Source organism: Anopheles funestus, chromosome 3RL (genome assembly GCF_943734845.2).
Source record: "Anopheles funestus chromosome 3RL, idAnoFuneDA-416_04, whole genome shotgun sequence".
NCBI classification, from domain to species: Eukaryota; Metazoa; Arthropoda; class Insecta; order Diptera; family Culicidae; genus Anopheles; species Anopheles funestus.
In genome coordinates, this window is record NC_064599.1 from 66,639,198 (window position 1) to 66,665,357 (window position 26,160).

At 38.6% G+C, this 26,160-nt stretch overlaps 1 protein-coding gene across 1 annotated transcript in view; it reads right to left on the reverse strand.

Moving 5' to 3' along the window:
- LOC125770881 (neuromodulin) overlaps positions 1-26,160 on the reverse strand; it is a 67,535-nt gene that overhangs the window by 9,646 nt on the left and 31,729 nt on the right. The window contains exon 2 of the mRNA XM_049440922.1: positions 10,914-11,081. Within this exon, the coding sequence (XP_049296879.1) occupies positions 10,914-11,081 (168 nt within the window). The remainder of the gene's footprint in view (positions 1-10,913; positions 11,082-26,160) is intronic.

Genomic DNA, 26,160 nt, shown 5'->3' on the forward strand with positions numbered 1-26,160 from the left:
TTGATATCATCATGGAATCTTAGAACTGTTGTTGAATTATTTTCAAAACGGAATTCTTGGTTGGAATACGCGAGAAATTTTTGATATTTGTACATTTGAAATATCTTTCTTGCTTTTCAAGTCTGCCGTTTATTGGCTTGACAAGACTTAAGCTACAATTTACAATTAGCCCACATGTTTTCGCTATAACAAAATACAAGTTCCAAGAGGTTAAATATCCTGAGAAAATAAGTTTTTTTTTGCAAAAACTCACCTACTGATTATTGCTACATAATTTAAAAAAAATCCTATTATGTCCATTGCCTTTTCCTTGATTATCGCTTGAATTCTATTGCTACTTTATTCCTTGTGATTTCATAAAGAATAATTCTACATCAATTTTCTCTTACTTTATTATAATCATGCTAGATAGTAGATAATCAAGATCGCTCAAAATCAAGATTAAAAAGTACGCTTGACCCGAGATTGATTACTAATTCAGTATGCTAGCGCCCTCTACTGTAAAACGTATTGAACTTATCGGTAGATTTGATAGTTAAAAGGCAACATTGCTCTTTTACTAATGGTATGAGGATGGGTTTACAGCTGTAAAACAATTTCCATGCTTAATCAACTACTTTCTTGTGAGAAACCTCATTAAAACTCAATTGCTTAAAGGAAAACTTGAGTTGATAAGACTTCCTCTAGCAATAACTGTGAAATGTTTTTGTGGCTCAAGTTTCACCGACCGCTTGAAGTACCTCAAGCGATACGAACACCGGAAACATCCGTCACGTACAGCAAAACGTACTGACCCATGCTGATAAATGGGTCCCGTACTACGCTTACTAAATCACTCACCACAAACGCTACAACTGTCATTCTTTTGCGCGCATTTACAAACATTCACAGCGGAACCGGCGAGGACACTTGAAGAGAAATAAAAACTCTGCAAAACTCCCCCGTGGTCGAATGCTGCGGCGAGGTGGAACAACGAGAAGAAAAGAAGCGCTGAGTTCTCCCCGTTGTGGAACAAACAAGGATTTTCGTGCGCCATGATTAAATGATTAAAATTTTAAGAACTCCCTCCACGGTCACCGCCGTATAAAGGTGAAGGAACGAGAACTGCGGGTGGTACAAGATTTCATTCGATGCGCTCCCTGTTACATCCGACCTTTTTTTTTTGGGGGTTCTTGGTTGGTTGAGTTCCAACCTCGTGTTCGGTCTGTTTGCGCACACGAAAGCACCGAAAGTTTCATGTTCCATGTCCATGGTTTCTGATGGTTCGGTTTACTGTTGCTGTTGTAGTTACGATTACACATCACATTTAATTAAGCTCCAAAGCCCTCGTGAGACAACGCTGTCCTCTGAGGTGGTCACATTTCTTGTCTGTTTTTTCTCTCTCTTCCCTGCCGCTGTTTTGTCGTGAGTTCGCATACCCCCAATACCACAATTCTGGTTGGGTCCGTGTGAGAAGGATACGTCCGACAGATTATGGGCAGGCAGTGTAAACATTTACCTGCTGATTTATCATGCTGTAGACTTAACCTCCGCTGGTAGAGCGAGAGAAGAGTCTCGGTTTTCGAGCTTTATTTGCGTTTGTTTATCGTTTTTAGCGGGCCTATTCTACGGCACGGCATACCGTTGGTAAGAAGAAACGAATTTAATGACATAAGCGCACCAATGCGTTTCGGGATCTTTGGTTAGAAGAGATGTCCCCTCGGTACGAAGCAGTGTTAGAAGATTGGCACACAAGTGAGGTGCTTGTATCGTTTCACATTGGATGGAACATTTTCTTGAGTGGCAAAACGTGAAGATCGTGAACAAGCTTTCTTGATAACGAAAGCGCTATAAAATGAAAGTGGATCATTTTTTTTATGTTCGAAAAGAGCTTAGACAGTACGAGACGACTTCTAGACAACTAGACACGTTCTTATTTAAACCTGCTAGCTATCAAAATCGCACAACCGGGTCGCTGGAAAACTCATTTTTCATCTATTTTTTAATCAAAATCGTGATCAGTTGCATACAGGGGGGAAAAAACCCCTCGGAAAGCTTTTGTTAATTTTCCTCCGAGCTCAAACTTCGCTTTCGGTTCCATTTTTCACTTCAAAGAATCACGTGAATTCAAAAGAGTCGGCGAACAGAAAAACTTACTGTTCGAAACAATCGCAAAACCCCCCGGTTTGTAGTGTCAACCCGAAGGACAAGTATCATATTTCATTTGTGCGCAAAAGTATGGCATTCTCGCTTTTGCTGACATGACCAGGCAAGTACGGGAAGAATTTTCCGAACTGATAGTGCAGCACTGCAAGGTAAAGAGCTTTGGGACTGTGGATCGCTACACAAAAACGCGTGGACATCCTCCCCCCCCCCCCCCCCCCCCCTCCACCCATTGGGTGGGGCTAGAGGTTTTGATACTTCAAGCGATGGTAAAAGTTTTTAATTCACTTCATTCCAACGGTTGAAGTTCGGTGCGGCATAAGCAAGCAAAAGGGAAGCGTTGGTGGAGGCGATGGCGAAGGTGATTATCTATTCAGAGGGTTAGTTTGTTAATTGTTTTGCTTCTGGTTGGAACGATAACTTACTCCCCTTGAGACGCCAAACGATTGTTGTCCAGCAACGGAATGTAGGGATTATTTCTTATCTTCATTCTTAACTCTTGATGTTGTGTTTTTTTTTGTATTCAATAATAACGAAGCAGGCGGATATTAATTGTTTGTGAATTTGCAGCTCATTTTACAACTTTGCTGCCCTATATAATCCCTCGGAAGGACTAATAATGAGTTTGTTAATGATACTCATCTCCAATAGACCAGGATGGTAAGATTGTTTTTGACACGACGTGCTGTTACGCTTTTCTGCTGCATCTGCACTATAGCCAATATTGCATGTCGACGATAAGTAGATACCTTGAGGGAACTAAGAGCGAGAAGCTTTCTTGTATTGCAACTAGTAGCCGCCAGAGGGCGTATTGTATCATTAGCGATCGTTCTGGTATAGGAGTAAAATTTAAACACAAGCGCTATGTAATAAGAAGAATTAAGAAAGAAGAAGATAGAAGAAAGATAATTAAAAAAAAAAATACCTAATTACAAAATGATCTCGCACTGCGAGTAATAATGCACATAGAGTATGGTCAAAGAGAATTTTTAAAAGGATTCATTATAATTCAAAATTGAAAGAATATAGAATGGGATAAGGCAAAATGCAAATAAGAAATGTCTAGTACATTTTGTATTAAATTCAGTGCAAGTGCTGATAGCAATATGGCAGAAGCCGCCATACAGGAAAATAGATTAGAAATAAATAAATAAAATTTAAATATGAAGAATGACATTTTTAACTCTTTGTAATTGTATATATGGCAGGATTTTACTAATATTGTGATATTTACATATATCGCAATAAATTATGACCATTGATTCAATATATTTCCACTGTGTTTCATAAGCACGAGCTGCGAAAAAGCGCTTGAAAATGCGTCGTGTAAATGTACCCTACGAGTTTGTTTTTTTTGTTGTATTTCTCACTCAACAGAGCTTTAAATAATAAACATTTAAACATTAGAGTGATAGAAAGGAAAAGGGATGAATGGTAATGAATATTTTACTAGCGCTCAAAAACCCTCGAAACGGATGTTAATATGATTAGCATGTGAATGGACCTCTCCCGCCTGCCCCGAAGAACAGCTGTGCCGATATTTGATGGATCGGATTTTTGGATTCACAGGACCCACGCAACCATTTTTCGTGTATGTTGATTTAACTGACAAAAACCGGTACGTGGTGAGGGTGGAAATAAATTTGCTTAAATAAACGCTTCGTATTCGTGGTAGTGTCCTGGCAGTGTACGTAGCCCATTAGCATGTTTTGTCGTTTCCCCGTTGAAAGGAAAACGGAAGGTTAAAGGTTGTGCAGGGATATTACATTACCGGAAGCATTACCTTACCTTCGGTACTATTTATCACCAGCAGCAAAAAAGGTATGTGATTGCGATGATTTATTACACATCACGTACACACAACAATCTGTGCGGATGGTGTATTACGTTGCTGATATTTATTATCTTCGAAAATTAAGAAATGAACCTTAACAAAGATATTAATCTTAATTTTTCTACTTTATTTTGGTACGGTGTAGCAGTGTATCTTGACAATTATCAACCGTAAAGAAAATTATAGCTTGGCGATCATAATTCACGTGATTCGTTTTACCCACAACCTGAAAGGTGATTTATTTTTTGATCGCGTTTCCATAGTTAAAGTTTTTTTTTCCAATTATCGTACACAATTTTAAAACACTCAAGCTAAAGCACTCTTTTGCACGAAAACCAATCACGAATCGATTTTGGTTTTGAGCATGGGTTTTTTTTCGATTACAAAAATTAAAAGCGTGAGTAACAGCTATATTGTTTCGTTGGGAATTGAATTAAAATTCAATTTCCATCGGTTGAATTGTTAAATTGAAAGTACATGCACATGAAAATTGAAGCTAATAAGGTTTTGGTTTATCCTGGTATTTGTTTCCAACCCATAATTCCATTGTGGTCGTGAAATGTGGAATCAAAATCAAAGCTTGACTTTTCCCTGCAAGCATAAATCAACAGCCTTCAACGAGTGGAGACACACGCCCTCAGTGAACGGAGTTTCTATAGGAGATTTATTTTTACTGCAATATTCAGATGCGGTACTTCTCTCTTCAGCTATTAATATCATTTACTAAGCTGCTTAGGATTATTTAAGAAGCTCAATCAAAACAATGGCACCGATGCTACATGCCGAATGCCCTCCAGCAAACCTGGTTTCTCGGTGGGAAATGAGAAACGAGCAAAAAAGCTCATTCGCAGCAAGCATATGTGAAGGGCATGAGTAGATGAGAAAATAAACATGAGCAAGTCCACACTAACAAAACGGCAAAATAGCAAAATGTGGCATTTGCTGAACGTGAGCATGAGAAAACAAAAAAAGTAGGGAAGTTTCCAGTCACCGTATTCCATATGGTGTGGTACAATTTTCTTAACTCACCCTACTTCCGTGTGGCAGAATGGAAAGTACGCCACAAAAGTGCACAAATTCGTGGTGAATAATGAAACGAAAACATTGGCCCCGAAAAAAGGTCTACCAAGGTGCGGTCTACGGGGTGCTGTGAAGATGAAGGCAAGAATTCACTGTCTGTAGTGGAATGCACTCGTGAGGAAATTGCGACTGAGTTTGAGTATGTGCCGGTGTGTTTTTCCCCCCCACGTGCGATGAATACAGAGTGCAGTTCTGACTTTTAAGTGGCTATTGTTGAAAGGAAAACAAAGAGCTCATAGTTGAAAGTTCCTTTGATACAGCGCACCCCGTACACACCGACTTTACTTTGTTTGTTCTGCGTGTCGTTAGGCACGTTTGGTGGTACAATTTTCTCACTTCTACGTACCCAATTCTTATGGCCCCGGGGGAAACAAGAAAAAACGAAATGAAGGACACAATGTGTGCGACAATCAAATTTGTCTAATTTTTAAATAGGTAAGATAAACATGCACAGATGCAAATTTGTCTCACGGGCGGGTAGAAGGAAAGCAAATAAACCAGTTTGTCGTATACAGTAGTTCAAACATAAAGATGGACAGGTACAAAAATAGAACGTTAGAAATTGATTTTTCATAATTTTATTTTTATTTACGCTTTTTGTATTGTATTTATTCTGTGCGTATGTAAAGAAGAAAAGTATACAAAATTCGTCTACGAAGTGACAGTAATTAAGGGATATCAACCAAACAAGCGAAAAATTAAACCTATTTCTTAGTAATTTCATCAAAATTGTAGAAATTTTTCATTATGCATCATTTTAAAAATATTTAAAATTGATATTGAAAAATATCACCACCTAAATGTGCAAAAACTAGATAATTTCCCTTTTATTCATATGGAAAGAATATAACTCTAATCACAATTTGTGCAAGAGTAGTGGAAATCTGAAAGTAATGCACAAACTCGATAAGAGCAATTAACTTAGTAGAAATATAAGTATCAACTAGAAGAGAAGAACGAAGAGAAGTAGAAATATAAGCATTAACTAGAAGAGTAGAAAGAAAAGCATCAATCCAAAGCTGTATGGATTTTCAACAACAACCAATTAAGGTTTGAAAACGGAAAAACAAAAATTGGGTAACACGAATGTTTTTATATCTTAAAAAAAATAACAACTTTGAAACTCGAAAGTACCCTGAAATAAATTAAAAAGCTTGTGAAAATTAAACTACAGCTTATATTTTATTGACTCTTGGATTAGATTTAGTAAGGTTATTGAAACATATAAGCGAGGACAAAATATGGATTTCAAGTAAATAAAAGCATTAAATGGGAGGCCACAATCAGTAGTCTACAATTCAAAGTTTGATAACTATTTTTCATCAATACGGCCAGGTCGTTCTACACGAATAAAACAAACAAGTTTTTTGGGATTTTTTTATAGAAAGGTTGAAAAGGAAGATTTATATAATATTATTGAAAATTGTGTCTTGAACTTGAAAAATTCGATAACTTTTTATGTCCAAATTTGTATTTGTAGATCTGTAGATGTTCTAATGTTATATTGGAAACTATTTGTCGTTGGAAATAGAAAATAAAGTAATACAGAGCTGCATAAGGAAACAAGATTATTTGAAAGGAAATTTATCAGTTTCTCCCCATAACGAAGAAAGAGTACTGGAAAATGGACCATTACTTTTACAATAATCGGTACGTTTGGTTATAAAATCTAGACCATCTCGATCAATATTGGAACATATGTCGATCAGCACAACATAGATAGGACTTAATCTATGCAGGACTTGAACGTTCAGTTTATTAGCAATTTAAGTATCAAATTGACAGTAAAAAATCAATACACAAAAAGGATAGAAAATGTGAGAAAAATACAACAAACAAATTTTTTGTTTAGTGATGTTGTTTTGTGATGTATCGAAGTGACTACATCGAAGTGACTATACGAAGTGACAGTACGTATAAACTACTGTTGTTGAACCGAAAAGAAAGCCTGACACCTGACACCTACAGTCGTTGTACATGGGCGGAAAATTAGAAGCATGTTATTCCCATTCATTCCCTGCTATCTGTTCTCCACACGTTAGGCACCACATGGAAAATGTTGAAAATGGTGCAGAAAGACACCATGTGAGTGCACCATCCTGTAGTGCCGAACCCGGGCTATTCATCACACGCATCGGGTAGTGTGTAGTTGGCGTGCGGTTATTTAGCCACTGAAACCAGCACTTTTCCACTAGTAAAGCTTTTCCATCGTTTGCACCTCTATCGAGGTACGATAGATTGCACACGAAACACAATAGCTACAATTCGTTTCTAGCGCCATTTGAAAGGCGAAAGGAATTGTGGAATTCTGTGGGGGTGTAGACGAGCTTTTCTTCACTGCTGACAATGAGCAGATAAGTATTATGCTGTCAGATAACGGTTTTGCAACCGCTCGAGAGTACTTTTCACCTCTTCCAGAAAGGAGTACCGAGTTTGAGGTTTTGACGGGGTTTCTTGCTGTTCAGTAAAGGATAAAGTTTCTTTCCAGTGGTCCTAGAAACGGGGAGATCCTGGCCGATCTCTCGGATGCTGTTCTTATGGCAACTAGTACTATGTTTCTGCTGGTATTTCTTTTTTTCTTTGCTCCCTCTTGTTAGCCACCACTACCAGTGTGAACCTGTGAACGCAAAGTGAGCTGCCGACAGTTGGAGAAACCAATTTATTAATGGTGGTTAGAGTTGCAATTTCGTGGAAGTTGCGCTCTGTTGCTGTGGCGTTTTGCGTGCATTCGTCGAGTTTGTAGTACCGTCGTTTGGCACAGCTTAAAGCCGTTGATTTGGGAGAAGGGTTTGCAACTTTGTACAAACCACCAGTGGATGAATGCAAGTCGTTTGTGTGAACATTTATCGTCATCCTCTGTTTGTGTTTGGGGGTGGATTTTCGTTTCTCGCAGGTGGAAAGTTGCACATTTGATGGTGGGAATAAAATGCGAAAATTGTGAAAATTATTCCAAAACGCCTGGAAGCAATAATTGATTACGCTGTTGCGTGGTGAGCTGCTGTTGAGTGTGCTGTACATAAATATAACGTGTTTGAGCCATTTTAAAATGGCTAATAAATGTCAAACTAACTCTTAAAGCTATTTTTAGAAAGAACATTCTTCTCCTCAAAATATATTCGTTCAATGAATGATAAAGAAATAAATCACAACTAACAAATACAGCCAAGCTTTAGATCCGATCCTTAGCATCATCCACCACTCAGATGCTTCATTAAAAATTGATATCTTCCATTTTGCAAAAAACCTCCTTCGCAATGAAGTAGGTTCCATGTGAAGCGGTTCAAGCAGCAGAATCAAAATTGCCAATTAGTGTGCAACTGATTGGCCATTTTAGGGCTTCCGTTCTTTTATCTTCCCGTTCTTTGGGAGATGAAGCTGCCCGTTAAGCGGCTTGTGGTGGAACGTACTGCTGCTAAGTCTCAAATAACGTTCGACAGTGTTCCATTTTCTTGGTGCAGTTATTCGTGGACGGGAGTAAAGCGCGCTATATTTAAGCTAACGATCTTCCCTTAAGTCATTATGCTCATCGTGTATCTGTTATTTTCGGAATGCGGAATGGAGCTCATTGTGCTTTGGGGATATTTAGACATCAGACATCAAAACTACCTTGCGGTGTGTTTTTTTGCAATACTTGATTGCAGTTGTGTGAGGATTAGGGATTTTTCCTAGCGAAATTTCACCCAAAATGGAGGTCATTTCGTTTGATATCTGGTTAGAAAACAATGGACAGATAGTGAAGAAAAATGAACTAGTACTTTTCAATACCTTTGGACCACGTTCGGTATGAACGTGAAACGCGTAATTGGTTAGGACAGGCACATTAAATCGTGTACCTTTCGACCATCTAAAAAAAGGGCATTTCTCTACCAGCTGAGATAAAAAAAATTGTGCACGAAAAGGGGTTGAAAAATCTTTTTTTCATTTTTATTATTCTCTTCATAAAGACCTGTCCCATGGTTTCCCATCGTTCCGAACTTCTACATAGAATTTTTACCTCGCCAGCAAAGGAAAGTCGTTTGGCGATAGAATGTGGCAAAATATTGCGCTAAATTGCCATCGTGGGTGAAAAGAAACAATAAAAACTCATTCACCCAAAACCACCTGGCCTGGTGCAGTGGTGGAGGTACCATTCAACCCCAAAAAACTTCGCACCAACTTCGGGTCAGTACCAACACGTAAACCCTTGACTAAGCCCGTATTGTTTCCTTTCTTGCTTTCTTTTGTTTCCAAACGACCGAAACCGGGTCTGAGCCGCTGGGGTCCCATTCGCAGCATCCTCAACACTAATCCACACGATACGGACCATCGGCAGGTAGCAGATGCAGGTGGTTGTACACAATCTCAGCAACTACGTCAGGAAGTGCGTTGTGAACGACCATCTGTGGGGCAGGCGAGAAGAAAGTTTGAGCAGGAGTGATGTGCCCGTTTCGTCCAGAGCAACAACACTTGGCAGTTTTCGTTCTTGGGAACGCTGGCGAACGGTCCATTAGAGTCCATTTTTCGCAACGGCAACGGTTTTTGGGTGGGGCAGCACTGTTCCGGTCGTCCGGAACGACGATCTCGTCTTTCACCCAATTATCCTTAATGGAGGATATCAATTTTAATTAATATTCTACCGCGGTGATATGGTACCCGCTGTCATAGCGGTATACAAACAGAACGCCGAGAAAACAAACATTGGGTCCGTTTTTTTTGGAACTTTGATGGAGAAAGGAAAAAAAACATACACACCCAGTAAGCCACCTCATGCAAGTGAGCCGTACGGTACTACATCGTAATTATGTGGTCAGAACAGTGCGGTCCGTTTCGTGCATCTGAACGTTGGGATGTGGTTGCATTTTTAATGCTGTGAAAGACTGTATAATCACACGTACAGGTGAGTGTGAATGACAAATTAACCTGTACAAGTCGTACTGGACGAATATGTTGTCCCTTTTTATGATTGACTCGAGTAAGTGAGGCTATATACAGGGCGTAACATAACTATACGAGTGTCTGTTTTATTAGAACAAAACATAAAATTAAGAAGTTTTTTTAGTAAGTTCCTATCAGCTTAAGAATATGTCGTTTTATTAGTTTCTCTTACATCCACAAACGAAAATTAATATTTTGTTTGGTCGCGAATTCCTTCCAGTAACATACCCATACAAAAACTAATAAGAATAATTTATTTCATTCATAAAATATATAAAGATGCAAAAAACAGTATAAAATATTCAATTTAAAATATATATTACTATTATTGATATTGTTGCGGATGATTAATGTTTTTTTAATAATAATTATAATTATGTTAATAAAGTATAGTATCAATAACATCTAAAGCAAAATATTTACAAGTTGACTCAAGAGAATATAATAATCTCCTGTTAAATTCACTTTTAGGAACTTCATCAACAGATCCTTTTTTTAATGCTTCCTTACTTAATAAAATATCCTTTTTCTGTTTCTGTGTTTTCTGTTTAAAGCAGTTTAAAGCATTTTTATTGCTATAAAAGCAAACCTAAATTTATCGCTCCCTTATTTTTATTGGAACTCAATTATTTGTGTCACTACTGCTAAAAATAAAGCATCATGTGACGGAAATACGGTGATAAAATAGGATAAAATAATAGCGTCAATTATAATGAAATGGAAATGTAAGCAGTATCGATTCTATCCCCACCGACAAACGTTCGAGTGTTGTGTTGTTGCCTTCCTATAATTATTTAACCATTCAATTGAATCTACCCTCCCAATCATTCCCCGACTACTGGCCGGGCAACTCAAAAATAGCTGGCTGTGTATTTACGTGATAAAATTATCCACATCCACTCTGCCTTCTTAGTGTTTTGTAGTGGTGGGGTCATTCCCTTACCTTGGTCGTTCGGGTCGAATTCGGCCTCCAGCTCCTCCTTGGTCGGTTCCCGTTCCTGGTCCTGCTTCTGCTGACCTTCGGCACCAGTAACACCGTCTCCTTGCTTCATTTCTCTGCGCACTTTGTGACCACGGAACGCTGCCTGGATCTTTGTAGCTGCCTGCTCGACTGTAAAGATAGAATGGAAATAATCATTAAATATTGCATATACTCATCGGGCGTAGGAAGCCATTTTTTGTGATTATGGGCGGGAAGAGAAGGGGAATGGTGAAAACAATTGAAACGTGGCGTTAAATAAGGCTACCGACCGTTTAATGAGGCCCTGTGGTGATAACAATGAGCGCTGGTACAACATTCTATAGCTTTTATTGTTTGCTTTTATGCTTATTGTGCAGAAAAAAGCTCCACGGGAACTATTGTTTTAGGTATTTGCAATTCAAGGTAGATCTATTTCACAATGTTTTTTAAATTCATGCGCTATAGTGTTTATTTTTTATAATATTTTATATGTTTATAAGGAACCTGAATCTTCCGAAAGACATCTGTACCGTAGACAGTGTACAGGGTTTCTATATGCTAAAAACTCGGATGTGTCCACTGTCAGAAACAAAAGAGAGAAGTGTCAAGTTTTGTAACACTCAAGGTGCGGTTATAAACAGAGGTAGTATACTCGGATAAGGTATGCACGGTAGTGAATACTAACACATTTGCGGCATTAATCTCACGTTCACTTGCTCACTTCGTTGAGATGAACACTCAAAATAGATGGACACAACACTAGTTGGGAACTTAAAAGTCCTGTATCTAGCATAAATCATTCTAAATTGAGCGTCCCGCATTAATTGAAGAAAGCCTCGAAAATACCCTAGTAAGCTTCTTAAGCTTATTAATTTAAGCAAAGTAGATCTTTTTCCATTTTACAAACGAAACTTCAAACCGCCTCAAATCTTATGTAAAGTATTATTTCAGCATGTGTTATCTTTAACTTTCACGCGTGGAAAGCTTTGTGACTGAACTTTTCAAATTAGTCCAAACTTCCCAAAGGTCCCATCGGTATTGGCAAAGGACGTTCACTCCTTAACCTCCCCAACCGAACAGGAATGCGTTTGATGGCGTAGGTTTCAATAGCAATAAATCATGCAAGTCCCAAATTTTGCTTCCTGCGGTTGTTGCGGCATGGGACAGAATCCTCGTACTGTTTGCTTTGCAAAGTTCCTTTTTCCGATACATTGGACACGTAAACAAATAAATATTGAATGTGCATTCATGTTTTTGGTCGGGCTTGCGTTAGTGTGGGTGCATTTTGGGGTGGGGCTCTGACCTATCTCCGGCTAGGTGGACATTTCTGTGGTTTCCCTGTGGTTAGCTGTGATAGCGAGCGGATTGATGATGCTTTTGCCGAGCCAGCAAACGCATGAGGGAACGGTTTGGGGATGCTTAGCTTAGGGTGTATAAATTATGATTTGTGTATTGTACATCAAACCTGATACCGAAGAACCATTCATTTTGGGTCGTTACCGGTGTGCTACATGCTTTTCGCCATACACGAAGGTGAGATACATAGGGGGGAGGTCGATACTTTCCCCCATTTAGCATCATCAGCGTGTGAGCCTGTTCATGCGTGGGATGTGCAATATCCAAAAGCGAACACGAAACAGTTCACTTCCCCACCGAGAGCAACCGTTTGCACGCAGTGGTTTGTTTTACTGCTTCTCGTATGAGGAACATTTTTCAATAATGTTCGCACCGGTATTTTCAGTGTGTTAAAATAGCATTACAGGCACGTAAAATTTGCCAATAAAGTGATCCACGTGTTCGCAATACTTTTCCTTCGTCGCCCGCGAACAGGTTTCTTGCACTTGGCCAAAGTGCCATTAGCTGCAAATGTGTCCAAGCGTGAAGAGATGTGTCTCCCGGGGGAGCAGACACGCTGTACGGTGTGCAGAATTATTACGTGTTAGCACCCGAGCGTCTCGGATCGTGATCCCAGGTGAACAAGTGACAAAATTTCCCTCCACCGTACCGTGTGCCGACGTGACGTAGGTGAGGATAGGGATTAGGAAATGTGTGTGTGTGTGTGTATATGGTTAAATTTTCGAGGGTTTTTTAGATAGAGCAAGTTTATGGCATAGGTTTTCAAACCCAAAAGGGGAGCTATCAAAAGGGTCACAATTGGGCTGCAGGGTTTGGCAGGAAGTATCACATCACGTTTTCAAGCCATAATATTTTAATAGCTTTTTATATTGTGTTTATCAAATATGTAATGTCTTAATCCAATTGAATTTTAAAAGAAGGCTTTCAATATTGATAAATACGGGAATTTTAGAATGCACAAAAAATGAGAAAAATGTTTTTCTACCAAACTTTGTTAATTGTTTTACAATTAAATTTGTTAAAAGTGAATAGTTGTGAATTATTGATAAATTTCTTAAAATATTTTATCTTCCTTGTATGCTTCTCTAAAAAATGGAAAATCTTCATTTTTCTTACGTTTTCTTTGTTGGTTTACTTAAATTATTCAAATTTTAGAAATCGTGATGGTATAAGAAGCTTTCGAGTCGAATCAAAAGCTTTCGTGCGTGTTTAACTAAATTGCGAAACATATCCATAACGTAAAAGTGTCTAACGTCTTATTTTTTGTCAGACGTTTGAGAACGATAAAGGGCTGGAAAATTTAGAAAAGCCTAGAAATTGCTCATCAGGACCTCCTGCGAAATATACAAAAATTGTGATTAGATTAGACAAAAAGGGTTCGCTGGAACGAAAGCTTTCAAAGAAATGCAAAACGATTGAGTTTTTATCATATGTTTAAGTTCTATATTACTGATAAACTGGTGATAATAAGGCTTGCTAGCATGTTTATCACAAGCAAAACAAATAAATATCCCCAGATAAAGCTTAAGCGTCTGATACACCCTACTACAGATTGAAGCTTTATGATGAACTGTATTTGTTTAATTAATCTACTGCACATGCTTTTCCTTCCAGCAGTTTTCAACACTTTGTGAAGCAAATACTTTCCAGTCGATAATTAGTTTGTAGTGGCTTAATATGTTTCATATTCTCGATCCAATCATCAGCGCGAAGCGCCAGCAAAAACTTTCCCCACAAGTGCATTTAATGAATTCATCACTGATTCCAATTAAACTAGCTTCGCTCGGTTGGCGGGCTTTGCTTTGCACGATGGAAACACTAATTACATTCATGTATGCTAATGAACGAAAATGATAAACTATTTTTTTTGTCTACTTTACTTTTTGGGGGATTTTTCCCCCCGTTTGGCATCGGTTGGCAAACACTACCACGAGCATCTGGTGTGGTGTTTCGTATCGTTCATTCGCCAGCCAACATTTCGATTACTTTCCACTGTGTTTCGTGCAATGTTGTACCGTAGCCAGCAAAAGTGTTTGTACTAAACACGTACTGCAACTATCAGACTGCTGGAGGCTTGATTTGCATTTCAAATACTTCACTCTCTGCCACATGCATCACGTTGCTGTTGGGCGTTGGATAAAATCATTGAATCGAAATGCTAATCGACCACCATCACGTACCGTCACAACATATTAGCACTGGCAGCAGTTTGATTTTGTTGCAAAAATGTACCCACAGCTCGTAGACTGAAAACTAACCTTGCCTTTTTTTTGCTCTTTTTACTTTTCCCACACACCGCAAAAAGTTTTGCATCGTGTTTCATAAGGTGTGACGCAACTGTGGGTTAATATTTTCACCCAGTTTCGCTCAACACTGCCAGTACGGACAGTAGGTACTTGCCAAAGCAAGTAAAGCAAAAAAGTTTTGATGGAATGCAGAAGCTTTCCATCCTGCTGTGAGGAACGAGACATACACAAGGTGGGTGAAGAAATTCAATAAAGAAAATTTCCGAATTTGTTTTCCCTCACGGCAGGTAGACGAAGATGATCGTTCTTGGTATGGCGTTTGCAAATTCGTTGCTGTGTCGTTATTTATTTCTTTTTTTCGTTTGCAGTTGTTTTCGTTACTTTGAAAATTTCAAAAATCATCCTGTTTTTTTTTTGCTTTTCCGTACCATTTTCGTTAAAGTTACGGTTAAAGGGAAAAGGAAACATTTGCTTCTTCAGTCTGGTACTATCCTTAAACCCTGGGAACAACCCCCTAAAATATGTTGACCGTACCTTACATACGATGGATACCGCCACATACCACTCGTAAATGGATGTGGTAAAACTTGCGTACGAAACTTTGTCCCTTTGTAGCTTGTTTTGCTACCTGTTTTCGTAGATTGTTTTTTGTGTTGTTGTTACTGCCGCTCGTTATGTTTCATGTACATGGGGTGTCCCGTGTACATGAGGGTCGCGAGAAAGTGGGCCATTCGTCCATGGCACGATGGGACAAATGGTGGACATTTAAAAAAACCTCAAAATCTAAATTTTTTGAAGTTTGTTAAATTAGATTAAAGTCCATTAGATACCGTAGACCAATCGAAACTTCCATGTCAATTAATTAAAGAATTGGTGAATTACAAAATATTAAAGTTGAAAAAGTATAAATAACGTGAAGTTTCGCTATTGAAGTTGTTGGCATATTTCAAAGAGTAGTTTTTTCTCCTTATTTGGCATTATTAAAAAGGAATAGAACTAATTGATTAGAACTAAACAAAAATCAACAAAATACAAGTTTTTTTTAGGAAAATAATTTATAAAACAACAAATAAATAAAAAATTCTCCCCGTTAAATGAATGATTTCTTTCAGTCATGGAATAAACCAACTCTCCTAAGGAAAATTTGGTTTTCGTTAACTAAAAACTTCTTTCATTCGCCTACCAACTTCAGGTTGAGCACATAATATAAACGATATTATACAACTCAGCATTGGCTCTAATCTTTATTGTTCCTCCAACGATTATTGCTTGAACGGTTCTCTTAAAACCATTAAAAACCATCTTTTAAGATAGTTCTACTTCACCTTCTGATAGAAACATACATATTTGTTCAGTGTGATTTTTTGCTTAGTAAAAATCAACCTCATTTTCCTTGTGAGGCTATTCTACGAAGTGTTTTCCTAGCCTTTTTGGTGAATAGACATGAACTACAGAGTAATTATTAAAATTGTGACTTGGACTTCATAAATATATCACAAAGATTGACTTACTGCACCAAGTTCACAATCCCTTGTCCCATTGTATGAAGTATTTTTACATTATAGTCAAAAACTTCCTCACCATTATTAGATCATTAGATCATTAGAAGAATTTGTAATCACTTTCACAGATGTAATAAAAATGTTTAATTATTTCAATGTGAGTGGAAAATTTTAAATTGAAAATCTAAAAATTCTTTTTATCTTAATTTGAAGAATAAATATTACACAAAAAAGTCCTATCTGTTCCACGCTGTTCGACCGTGCATTGCCAGGTGGAAGCTGGATGGATTTGTAGAAATTCATGCCACATGCGGGATTTTACGGTTCGTGTCTATTCTCCGGTGATCCATAAAATATGATGCGGATCGGTTGTTACGTTGTTGTGGGCACGGCCACTAACTCCTTCTTTGTCCACCTGTACGTTACAGCCGATATCGTGGTCATTCATTCCTATATATTTTTTTTCCTCCCTTCACCGACTATCATCCTTGTAACCTTTTTACAATACATGTTCGGGTCACAGGTTGTTGATGGGTTTTTTTGGGAGGATATTTTTAGCCACAGCATTATTTGACGAATGCGGGTAAAACTGGCACATCAAGCAGAAGGTTTCGGTCTGTTGTGATATTTGTATTTTTTTTCAGTCCTGCTACCTGTTTTGAACGTCGTGTGCGCTAACAAGAGATGACCCAGATTGGTCGATTCGAAATCGATCGTACGCGGAAAGCTTTTCCGCGAACGGAGATTTGATGGAAGCTTTGCCTTGAATCGATAATGGTTTATGGTATTGCATATGTTTATAAATCTATATGCCTCCCAGCTGGCACAAAACTCGTTCACTCATGAAAATAAATAAATAATATTATGTTTGCTTCTTTCCAGCATTTGCTTCAATACTTCCTGGTGAACCGGTCCTGTCCCAAACGCTTGCGTAATATTACGCTAATCTTTTTTTTCTTGTTTTGGTTTCGGGGGAAAAATCAAGATTAATCACGGGGCTTTACTAGAATGCAAGCAAATGTGCTACTCATCATGGCAGCTCTCCATCAACCATAATTTCGCTGACCCGTTTTCGGGAGGTGGGCCCCGGGATCAGGATTTTCCTGCTTTCCATGCGCTTTGCTTGCCACCTTTTTCCCGGGGAGGCATAATTTTTCATCTACAAATTTTCCCTCCACGCCACGTCATCGGTCTTTTATTTTCTTTTCAACACGCTCACCCGAAAAGAGATGAAAGCGTATTGTAGCGAATGGTGCCTGGTGGTATGTGTTTCTTCATGGTACGTGCATCTCGTTGGGCGATGTGGGCATAAATCATGTTTTCCTCAGCATAAGATGGGTGGATTATGATGATTAAAATTATACTTTTGATGGGGTTTTTTTGTTGTTGAGAAGATGTACTTCTTTGAGAATTTTTATCTTATTCTTTATTAATTATACAAAAATATTAAATTGAAAATTAAACAATATTTTTATGATTCCATTTCGTACCAGAGACAGCTCATTTGGTACCATAAACATCGATGGTATCATCAGACATTTATGCCATACAACGTAAAGGCGCGATTGAAGAGAAAACACATAAAAATAGCCTAATGGCCGTGGTTACGTTGCACGCTTGTTATGTTACCGTTCGGTATTAAATTATGTACGCTTTCCACAAACCACCCGAAGCCACCGGATAGGTAGGATATCGTACCCCGAAGGACACTGATTATGTGACGTTTGTTAACCAGGAAGCTTCACTACTTCCGACTTTTGCTGCCTGCCGTATTATTTAGGCCAGCTATATAACGCTCATTCGGGGTTCGTAGAAAGCGTGGTACGAGTTATGGTTGCCGGTGGTCGAAAGTTTTCGTGCAGCTCAAACTACCCGATCCCAGGGTCGCTTGATGGACGTAAATAATCGAAGCTGTCAAGTGAATCCCTGCCCATTTTCACAAGTCCCGAAAGGTCACGGTTGGGGGGGAAGGTTCAGGTGTGCTTTCGGGAAAAATGGTTCGTATACCGCAAAGGGGAAATGGTTTTGTAGTTGATTGGGGTTGTAAAATTATTACCATTTTCTGATTACTGCTAGTAGTTTAGTGAAGGGATAATGAGGTCCAAAATGGATAATTTAAAAGTTTATATGCTAATATTTATTATTGTTTTAACAAAACAAACTTAACTAAAGCCAATCATAGAGCAAGTAAATTGTATTACATTGGTCGTTCGTTCGTTCGTTTTTGACTAAATTATACTTAATTTACTTTTATTTCATTATTTACTTAATGTTTGGAGGTAGTTTTTTAAATCCTGTAATAATTGCTATATTGACTTTCAAACTTCACTATTTATATTTTTAGTCAATAAACTTTCCCAAAGCTCATCGTGCAGCATTATTAAATGTTGCTCTTTTTATGCTATACTTCTTTAATTAAAGCATAGAACTATTTTTCTTTTTATTTTGTTATCATTTTTTAATTTATTCTTTTTTGTCATTCGTTGGTTTTTTGACTTGTTGTTTATTCAAACATTCCATTGCATATCTTTATATTTACTATTTTAATCAAACAAACTTGAGAACCAAATGTATCGTAAAGCAAGTAATTTAATTATATTTTATTCTTTCTTTACGCTTCGCTTAACGATTCGTTCATTTCATCAAATCAATTTCCATGGCAAACTGTCGTACCACTGTCGGGCACTAAATGGAATCGAAGGGCTTGGCCGGCAATAAACTTTGCGATCAACGATATTACGATGCATTGATTTTCTTCTCAAGGTTACACACAGTAAGCACCACTAGCTTGGGTAATGGGAAAAACAACTTTTTTTTCTCTGCTTTTGCCCAACTAAATGGGTTGTCGAACTCTCTTGTCAGATTATGTTGTGTATGGTTTGGGGGAAACAAAATACGCTTGATACTCGAAACGAACACACGCTAGAAAATGATAGGAAACGGCTACACATTCATTTAAATTGAATTTAGATTTTAACAAAGTAAGACTTTCCGATCGAATGTATGACACCGAGCGTCGGTAAAACATATCCATGTGGGATCACTATCGTTATCGGGCTTTGAAACATGTCTGTCTGCGGTGAAATTCTATCGTTCTCTGCACAAAGCTGCACAAGTGTTGGAAGATAACAAACAAAAAATGGCGACACATCTCGATACGGATCTTTAGCTGGGGATTTTTCTCATCGAGTTATAGTCGCTTTTGAGCTTTACGGGCTATTGCTGCCAAGTAGCATTTTTTGGCCAACACCCAGCTGAACTTGAACGGAACGGTGGTCCCCATCTGGGCAATTCAAACGAAGGCTCCCGGCTTGCAAGAGTTAGACGCGTGCAGATGGAACTTTTCACAACGGGTGTCTTGTGTGTGGGGCCTGTCTACGATTATCTTTCTTATTTACGATCGTATCGAAATCGTTCGCATTCGATCGAACATTACCGGCACCGGCCACGGGGGGAAAGCAAGAAAATGGCAACATGGCGGAAATGCAGTGAAATTGTGAGGAAACAGTTTACTTTCTATTAGTGTTTTCTTCCTCTTTTATTGGGAAATACCGAGCGGTATGTACGGTTCGGTTTCGGTGAGTTATGTGATTCGAAATGCTTCAGCTTCTTGCGGCACCGTTTCGTTAGGTGCGCCGAGTTTATTTATTTTTTTCTTCCTTTCTTTCCTTTTTTTTATTTTTATCAAACAAAAGCACCCTCCTCACCCTATTGTTGGGCTCAGTTATTCACCCTTCTTGGCCGGGTAACGAACGAGGCATGTCCTTAAGTGCTATCTGTTTGAGGAACCAATAAACGAGTGTTTACTTTAGCGAAAGAAAAATAGAAGTGAGCCAAATAACCGTGCTCGGGCCGAGAGTTATGTTCTACCGTTGGTTGTGAGGTCCAAGGCTAACATAAATTCTGGACCGATTGTTGAGCGGATGAAAGGATTTTACGAGTTGTTTCGAGTTGTTCCGACGCTTGTTAGATTGCCGATTGCGTACCAGACGTGGTTCATTTAATAGCTTATTCTGTAGCTGGATGTAAACTTTTTGGTGCAAAGAATGCCAATTGCAAAGATGTGTTTTTTTCTCTCCCGAATGGGGAAGAATGCTTTGAAATGGTTTGGAAAGTTTCGAACTGGGACTAGTATTGGTTTACATTTTTTTTAGGGGGCATAAAGTATACAAATTATTGAGTGGTATTGTCGGAATTCAACATGAAAGTTTTTCTTTTTTTTAAGATTGTTCATTTCCATATCGGTTGGAGTTTTGTTTTATTTAGAATGATTTTACTACAGTGCATAACATAAATATTTAGGCTGATGAATAAAAGGTAAGGTTAAAAGATAAAAGTTTTTATGATGAATAGCCACGTCCTTCTTCTTGAATCGATAACATGACGTTCAATAGAAATTTTAAAGAGAAGAAAGCTTATATTCAACTGTTTTAAGCATTTTGAATAATATCATTATTTTTTTTTAACAATTCTTTAAAATATTTGAGGATCCCTGTCATATTCTTATCTTGGTCTTGGTGTGAATTTTTGTGTATTTTTTAATTCACCAAAAAAAACTTTCATTTTGTAGGTGATAAAGCTATTGATATGGAATGTCTAACAAGTGGGCTGTTTACATATGGGAGGATTGAAGAGTTGAGATATATAATATTTTTTTAGCAAAATTTGATACAAATATTTTCCAAAACAGAGACTACAAATTATTATTAACAGTAATCCATCACAAATAGTTTAGTTTTCATCAAATTACAGCTGGAAATTTTTGAAATTAACAGTGTAACGAACAAAGGATCACAAGTACACAACAACAACAATTTAACATTCCATATTAATGACACGCGATTCCATAACAATTTTGGATGATTCGCTTAAGTATTAGGTGTTTCAATATCATTGGTGCGTATTTCATATTCGCTTGCACAATTCCCTAAAGTGGGCTCTCCGCATCCTATCATTTGCATTTCCTTGTATTCCCTTACTTCTCTTTATACATCATTTTTATCTATCTCTTTATTTTTTTGTGTGTTATCTCTAAAAACAATATGTCGTCTTAGTTATGTTACGCTCTGGTGTTTCAAAACTTCCTAATAATCAATTCACACATGACCCATTTTTTTCTACATTTTTTTCCATTCCCATTCCACTTTTCCATTGATACATTTATTCTACCAAAAAGCTCCCAGTTCTATCTGTTGGTACAAAAGTTCTCCGGCAATCATTCGTCATGTGGTTTGAAATATTGTTGACCGGCGTTACCGGCCTGTGGGGGTGCATAATGATACTTTGCCAACAATTTACATCTTTGCCTTTTGGGTGGATTACAACACCACGGTAGGCAACGTGAGTGTGGACATACAGACAAAAAGGAACCACATGTACGTGTCCTTAATTGAGAGCAATATTTTCACATTTACACAAGTTGCTCGTTTTTGTGTTTCGCCCTATAACGTTCATTTGACGCCACCTTGGTGTGGTGTAACGATGTTGAGTGCGTTAGTGTGTGTTGGTAAAGTTTCCTGAAGATATAACCTGACAAAAGTTTTCCAATTTTGTACGCCCTTGACTCCGAGGCGATGGGAACCTTCGCTTCCCTGTCTGTTAGAGCCCAACACTTGAACGTTTGCTGGAATAGAATTAGATTTTTATCTTCCCGTAAAAGCTCAGCAGCTAGAAAGCAGACTCATTCGGTCGGGCTAATGAGAATGGGATAAGACGGACCGAAAGGATGACAATCGTGCACGGGTCGTTTGAACTTTTCGACATACTCAGCACTAATCACGGTGCAAGTTAGAAGAAGGTGACATCGAGAGCGCATAAATCAACGTAGAGTAATGGAGCTGCTGCTTTGGTGCGGGGACAAAAGGAAGCAAGCGAGTGCAGGTGGAACTGTGTTTTATCATGTCCGTCTCGGGAGACCGGTTCAGGCACCCAAGTGTGGTTAAGGCCGCTTTCCGTCAGCTGCACGTGTCGAAGGACCGTTCCCGGATTTGATGAAACATCGTCATCGGTGGTCCGAGAGACATCGTACAAATCGTTTGAACTGCTTGCGAATCAGGTCACAGGATAGTACGTTGCTACAATTTCCCCGGGGTTTTGCCAGCAGAACCAAAAACATCACGCGGCGGGATGTGGTAGACACCGATGGCCGGGAGATGCTGTTGCGAACATGTTATTTGTTCATGTGTATGCAGCTAACTGAACGATAGCATCCACCTAACTCGGATGCGGAGAAAATGGCTCGTGCGTGCCACGGCATAGCTGGCTGTTTTGCTGGCCATACACACTGTACCCCTGTTTGCGATTCTGTTAGTTTTTCTTTTTCCCGAATCAGGTGGCACGGATGGCACGTGGAATGTGAGTGAAATGCTGTTTGATATTTTCGATGTGCTGCCAGTGCGGTGCAGTGCCATTTTCCGACAGTGGACGTTCGGAACTTCGGTATAGAAATGTTCGCTTCCGGTTCGATGGTGCAATGAGTGCGTCCGGTGCATGTATTTACCGTTTGCAGTTCGCTTTGTTTTACGCATCACGAGATAAGGCAAACATTAAGGTACGAAAATAGAGTCACGTTTGAAATGAGAAAAAAAGGGGAAAACATGATTCTGTATGATACTTGGAATTATTCGTATAGAATTGTTTTTTTCCATTCAAAACAAATTGAATTTTAGTTAGATTTTGTATAAATTGTTTTAAACAATAATTTCATTCTTCTTCAACTGTAGAACGAGTTTATCAAAGAATTTATGAAAAATTATGTTGAAAATAATAAGGTAAATAGTCAGGCGAATATTTCAAGCCTTGAACCACCCGTTATATACATTTTAACATTGAATGCAACAGATTCCATAAATGTAAATTAGTGTACAGGCACTTCTAGACGAGAGCAGCATGTCAACGTCAACAAAAAAAAACCATCTCACCAATACACAGAACGTCTGCCTGTCAGAATTCAAGATCCGAGATGATCATGTCCCCATGGGCTCGTTATTCAATAGTTCTCATCAACTCTACCTGAAGTTATCTTCGACTTAATGTAGCGATCTTCTAAGTCATAACTGCCATTTATGGTTTACTAGTCTATTAGTAATAGTCCGGGCTGATAGTCTTTTTAGGCGAGCAGATGCGATTTGGTACCGATCCTGTTCTGCGTTTTTCCTATTACCACGGCTGTGCTATTACTGAATACGTAGTATTATTGTGATTTTTTAAGTAGCTTTCATAGTTTAAAGTAAATTTATATTTCTGACAGCCAATGCTTTAAATTATCTGCAATTCTCACGTGCGTCGTGCATACATAAATGTAGTGAGTTCGTAATGAAAAATTACTGAAAGTTGCAGTCCTTAAACAGAGCCATAAAAAGATGACTTGAAATATTGTGTTTTAATAATTTTAAATATTATTAAATTATTAAAAACACGACATCTTTTTCGCATATTGCTCTTTCTCTCACACACACACACTCTTTTGAATTATTGAGCTAGGTAATTGAAAACAATAAAATAAAACCTAGAAAAAAGAAAAACAGAATTCAAATATTTCGCATCAGTTTTTTCACTCTGCCACGGTTATAAATTCATGACCAGTAAATGAGGTTTTCATAAATAAAGACACAAAATGAAATATTCATCTCGTCGTACAATTTCCGTTTGCCACTTAATTAACGGATCGAATCGAATAATTTCCCGTGCCGAGAGAAGTTATGCAGATCAAACAGATGTTCGTGCGGAAGATCGATTGCACTCGAAACGGGTTTGCAACTGCTGCCGGAAGGTGGGACCCGTCCGCACCAAGGGTGATTATATTGGTAGGCATTTATTTCGTTTGTACAATCAATTGAGCGCAAACGCCTTTTTGGACAACGGCAATTTAGCGAATGGCGAAAGGCGACGTCCCATTTGGGCATTAAAACGGTAGCAATCGAATGGACGCACACGTGCATCGATGCATTTCAGGCATGCACACGTGGGGTAAATTATTTACATCCAATTAGGTTGACTCCGGAAAGGTACAACGGAGAGCAGGTTGAACAAGAAATGAGCTATTTTCAGGCTCGAAAAAGCACAATGGTGGGAACATTGACGGAAGTGCGTTTTATAGCAGAGTATCGTTCTTTTTTTTTGGTATTTGATTTTATTGCCATTTCCTAAGGAATAATGGGAAAGCCTAATATTTCCACCGCAAAGTGATGCGGTGGATGTTGTGGCCTAATTAATGCCATTATAGATTCGCTCGCCTGTACAAAAGCCACCGTAGCTTGACTAGCTAAAAGCTTTTAACCACATTCGCGGCCAACCACCAAATCAGTAAAAACCACAGAAAATCGGCTGTTCTTCGGAAAAAGGGGTCGACATGAAGTGTTCGTCGTGTAGCCAATTGGTCCGAAAAGGTGGTTCGAGGTGGTGATAAAACCTCTGCGTCCGCGAACGAGAAAGCGGACATTCATTTATCCTTCACGTCTACTGCACTAAAAATAGTAACCAAGCGGTTGTGGCTGGGAACTAAAATTCCCAGGTCCATCGGGATGATGTTCAAGAGAAAGAGAGAGAGAGAGAAGGTCGCATAATAGAAAAAATAGATGGAAAGCATATGCAAGTTGACGTAACACTGAATATGACGCGAAGGTTAAAAGAGCCGGCGCTGTCAGCGCGCTTTCATCGGAACGATTGCTGCTTGCCATGCGGACACGTCTCAAGAAAGGTTCGTGTTTTTTGTGTAGCATAGATGAACACAATACGGTTGCATGGGGTTGAGATTTGTTTTTCTTCCAACACATTTATAAGCCGACCACCGAAGGTCGCGAAAGGCGTGGAACAAAACAAAGCCAAAGAAACAGACAACAACTGCTACGATAACGAAGTGTGCTCTTGAACATACCGGACCCCCAGAAACCTCCGTGTAGGAATGGGTCCATGGCTTTTGTTGTTATCTGGTGCCGGTACGCTTTGGTTCGGTTCACAAAAGGTGAACACATTGAATAAAACATAAGCCAAAGCAAATAGGTGCGACCATTAGCCGATGGGATGGCGAATGAAGAAATCCTTCCGAGGCCGATCCGAAAAAAGGACAAGCCCGATATGACCGATACGACCCACGGTCCACAGAACGTTTCTCACGGGGGTCATTTTAAACTTTTCGGGGTCGGTTTTGCACGAATCCGGTCGGTGTTGTACGCTTTTCTCCCTAAAGCGGACTGTCTCCGCTTTCCGTTGAGCCGCTTTTGTGTTGTGCACCGGGAACACAGTCAAACACAATGACAAACCGGGGATGGCTTTTGTTTAAAAATTTACTTTTTTTTTCGAATGTTGCTAGGTTTTGCGGATTGTGAAAAGTCGAGCCCGTGCCAAAAAAAAGCATCCTCGTTGTTTTTGGCCGGAGGTAATAAATTTTCGCTCCAAAACCTCCAAGCTTTTACGGTCTAGGATAGCTGGCCCTCACGTTGGGAAAGGATCAAAAAGATAGTGTTTGTCTGTCGACGATTTCCGAGTGGTGCAGTGAATAACTTGGTATTGCGGATTTCGAGAGCTCAGCATGAGGTTGCAGGTTTAATTGGTTTGGAGATGATTGTGCAAGGTTTTTTTTATTTAAAAAAGTGAATGTTACTGTTAAAATGGTATGCCATAGTTTTATGTTCAAAGTTTTAATTAATTATAAGCTTGATCAAGGCTAATCTGATTCGAGATTCATTAATCTGACTGAATATATAAAAAGATTCATGATACGCTGGACATTCAGAATTTTTTCAACCTTTCAAGAATCTCCAAAGATTTAAGGTATTTTTTCTAGCTATTGCAATAAATACCTTTGTAAGCATATAACATTTCTCAAGTGCTGATAGCGTTCCTAGGCTTTACACTGCTCAAGCTCAGCAAATGAAAACTCTGATTCTTATCTTTGAATTTATAAAATAGAATAATTGGAGAAAACTTAACCTCAATCAGTTATGTTAACCGAAGGCAAGAATGACATGGATATTTTTTTACTGTAAAATCTGAAGATCTGATTGTCCTTTTGAAGTCATCAAAAGCTTCACTTATCTTGGGTCAAAGGTCATCACTGACAACAACATTGATGTTGAGATACGTGCTAGGGTGCTGATTGCCAAAAGGTCTTACAGAAAAATGACC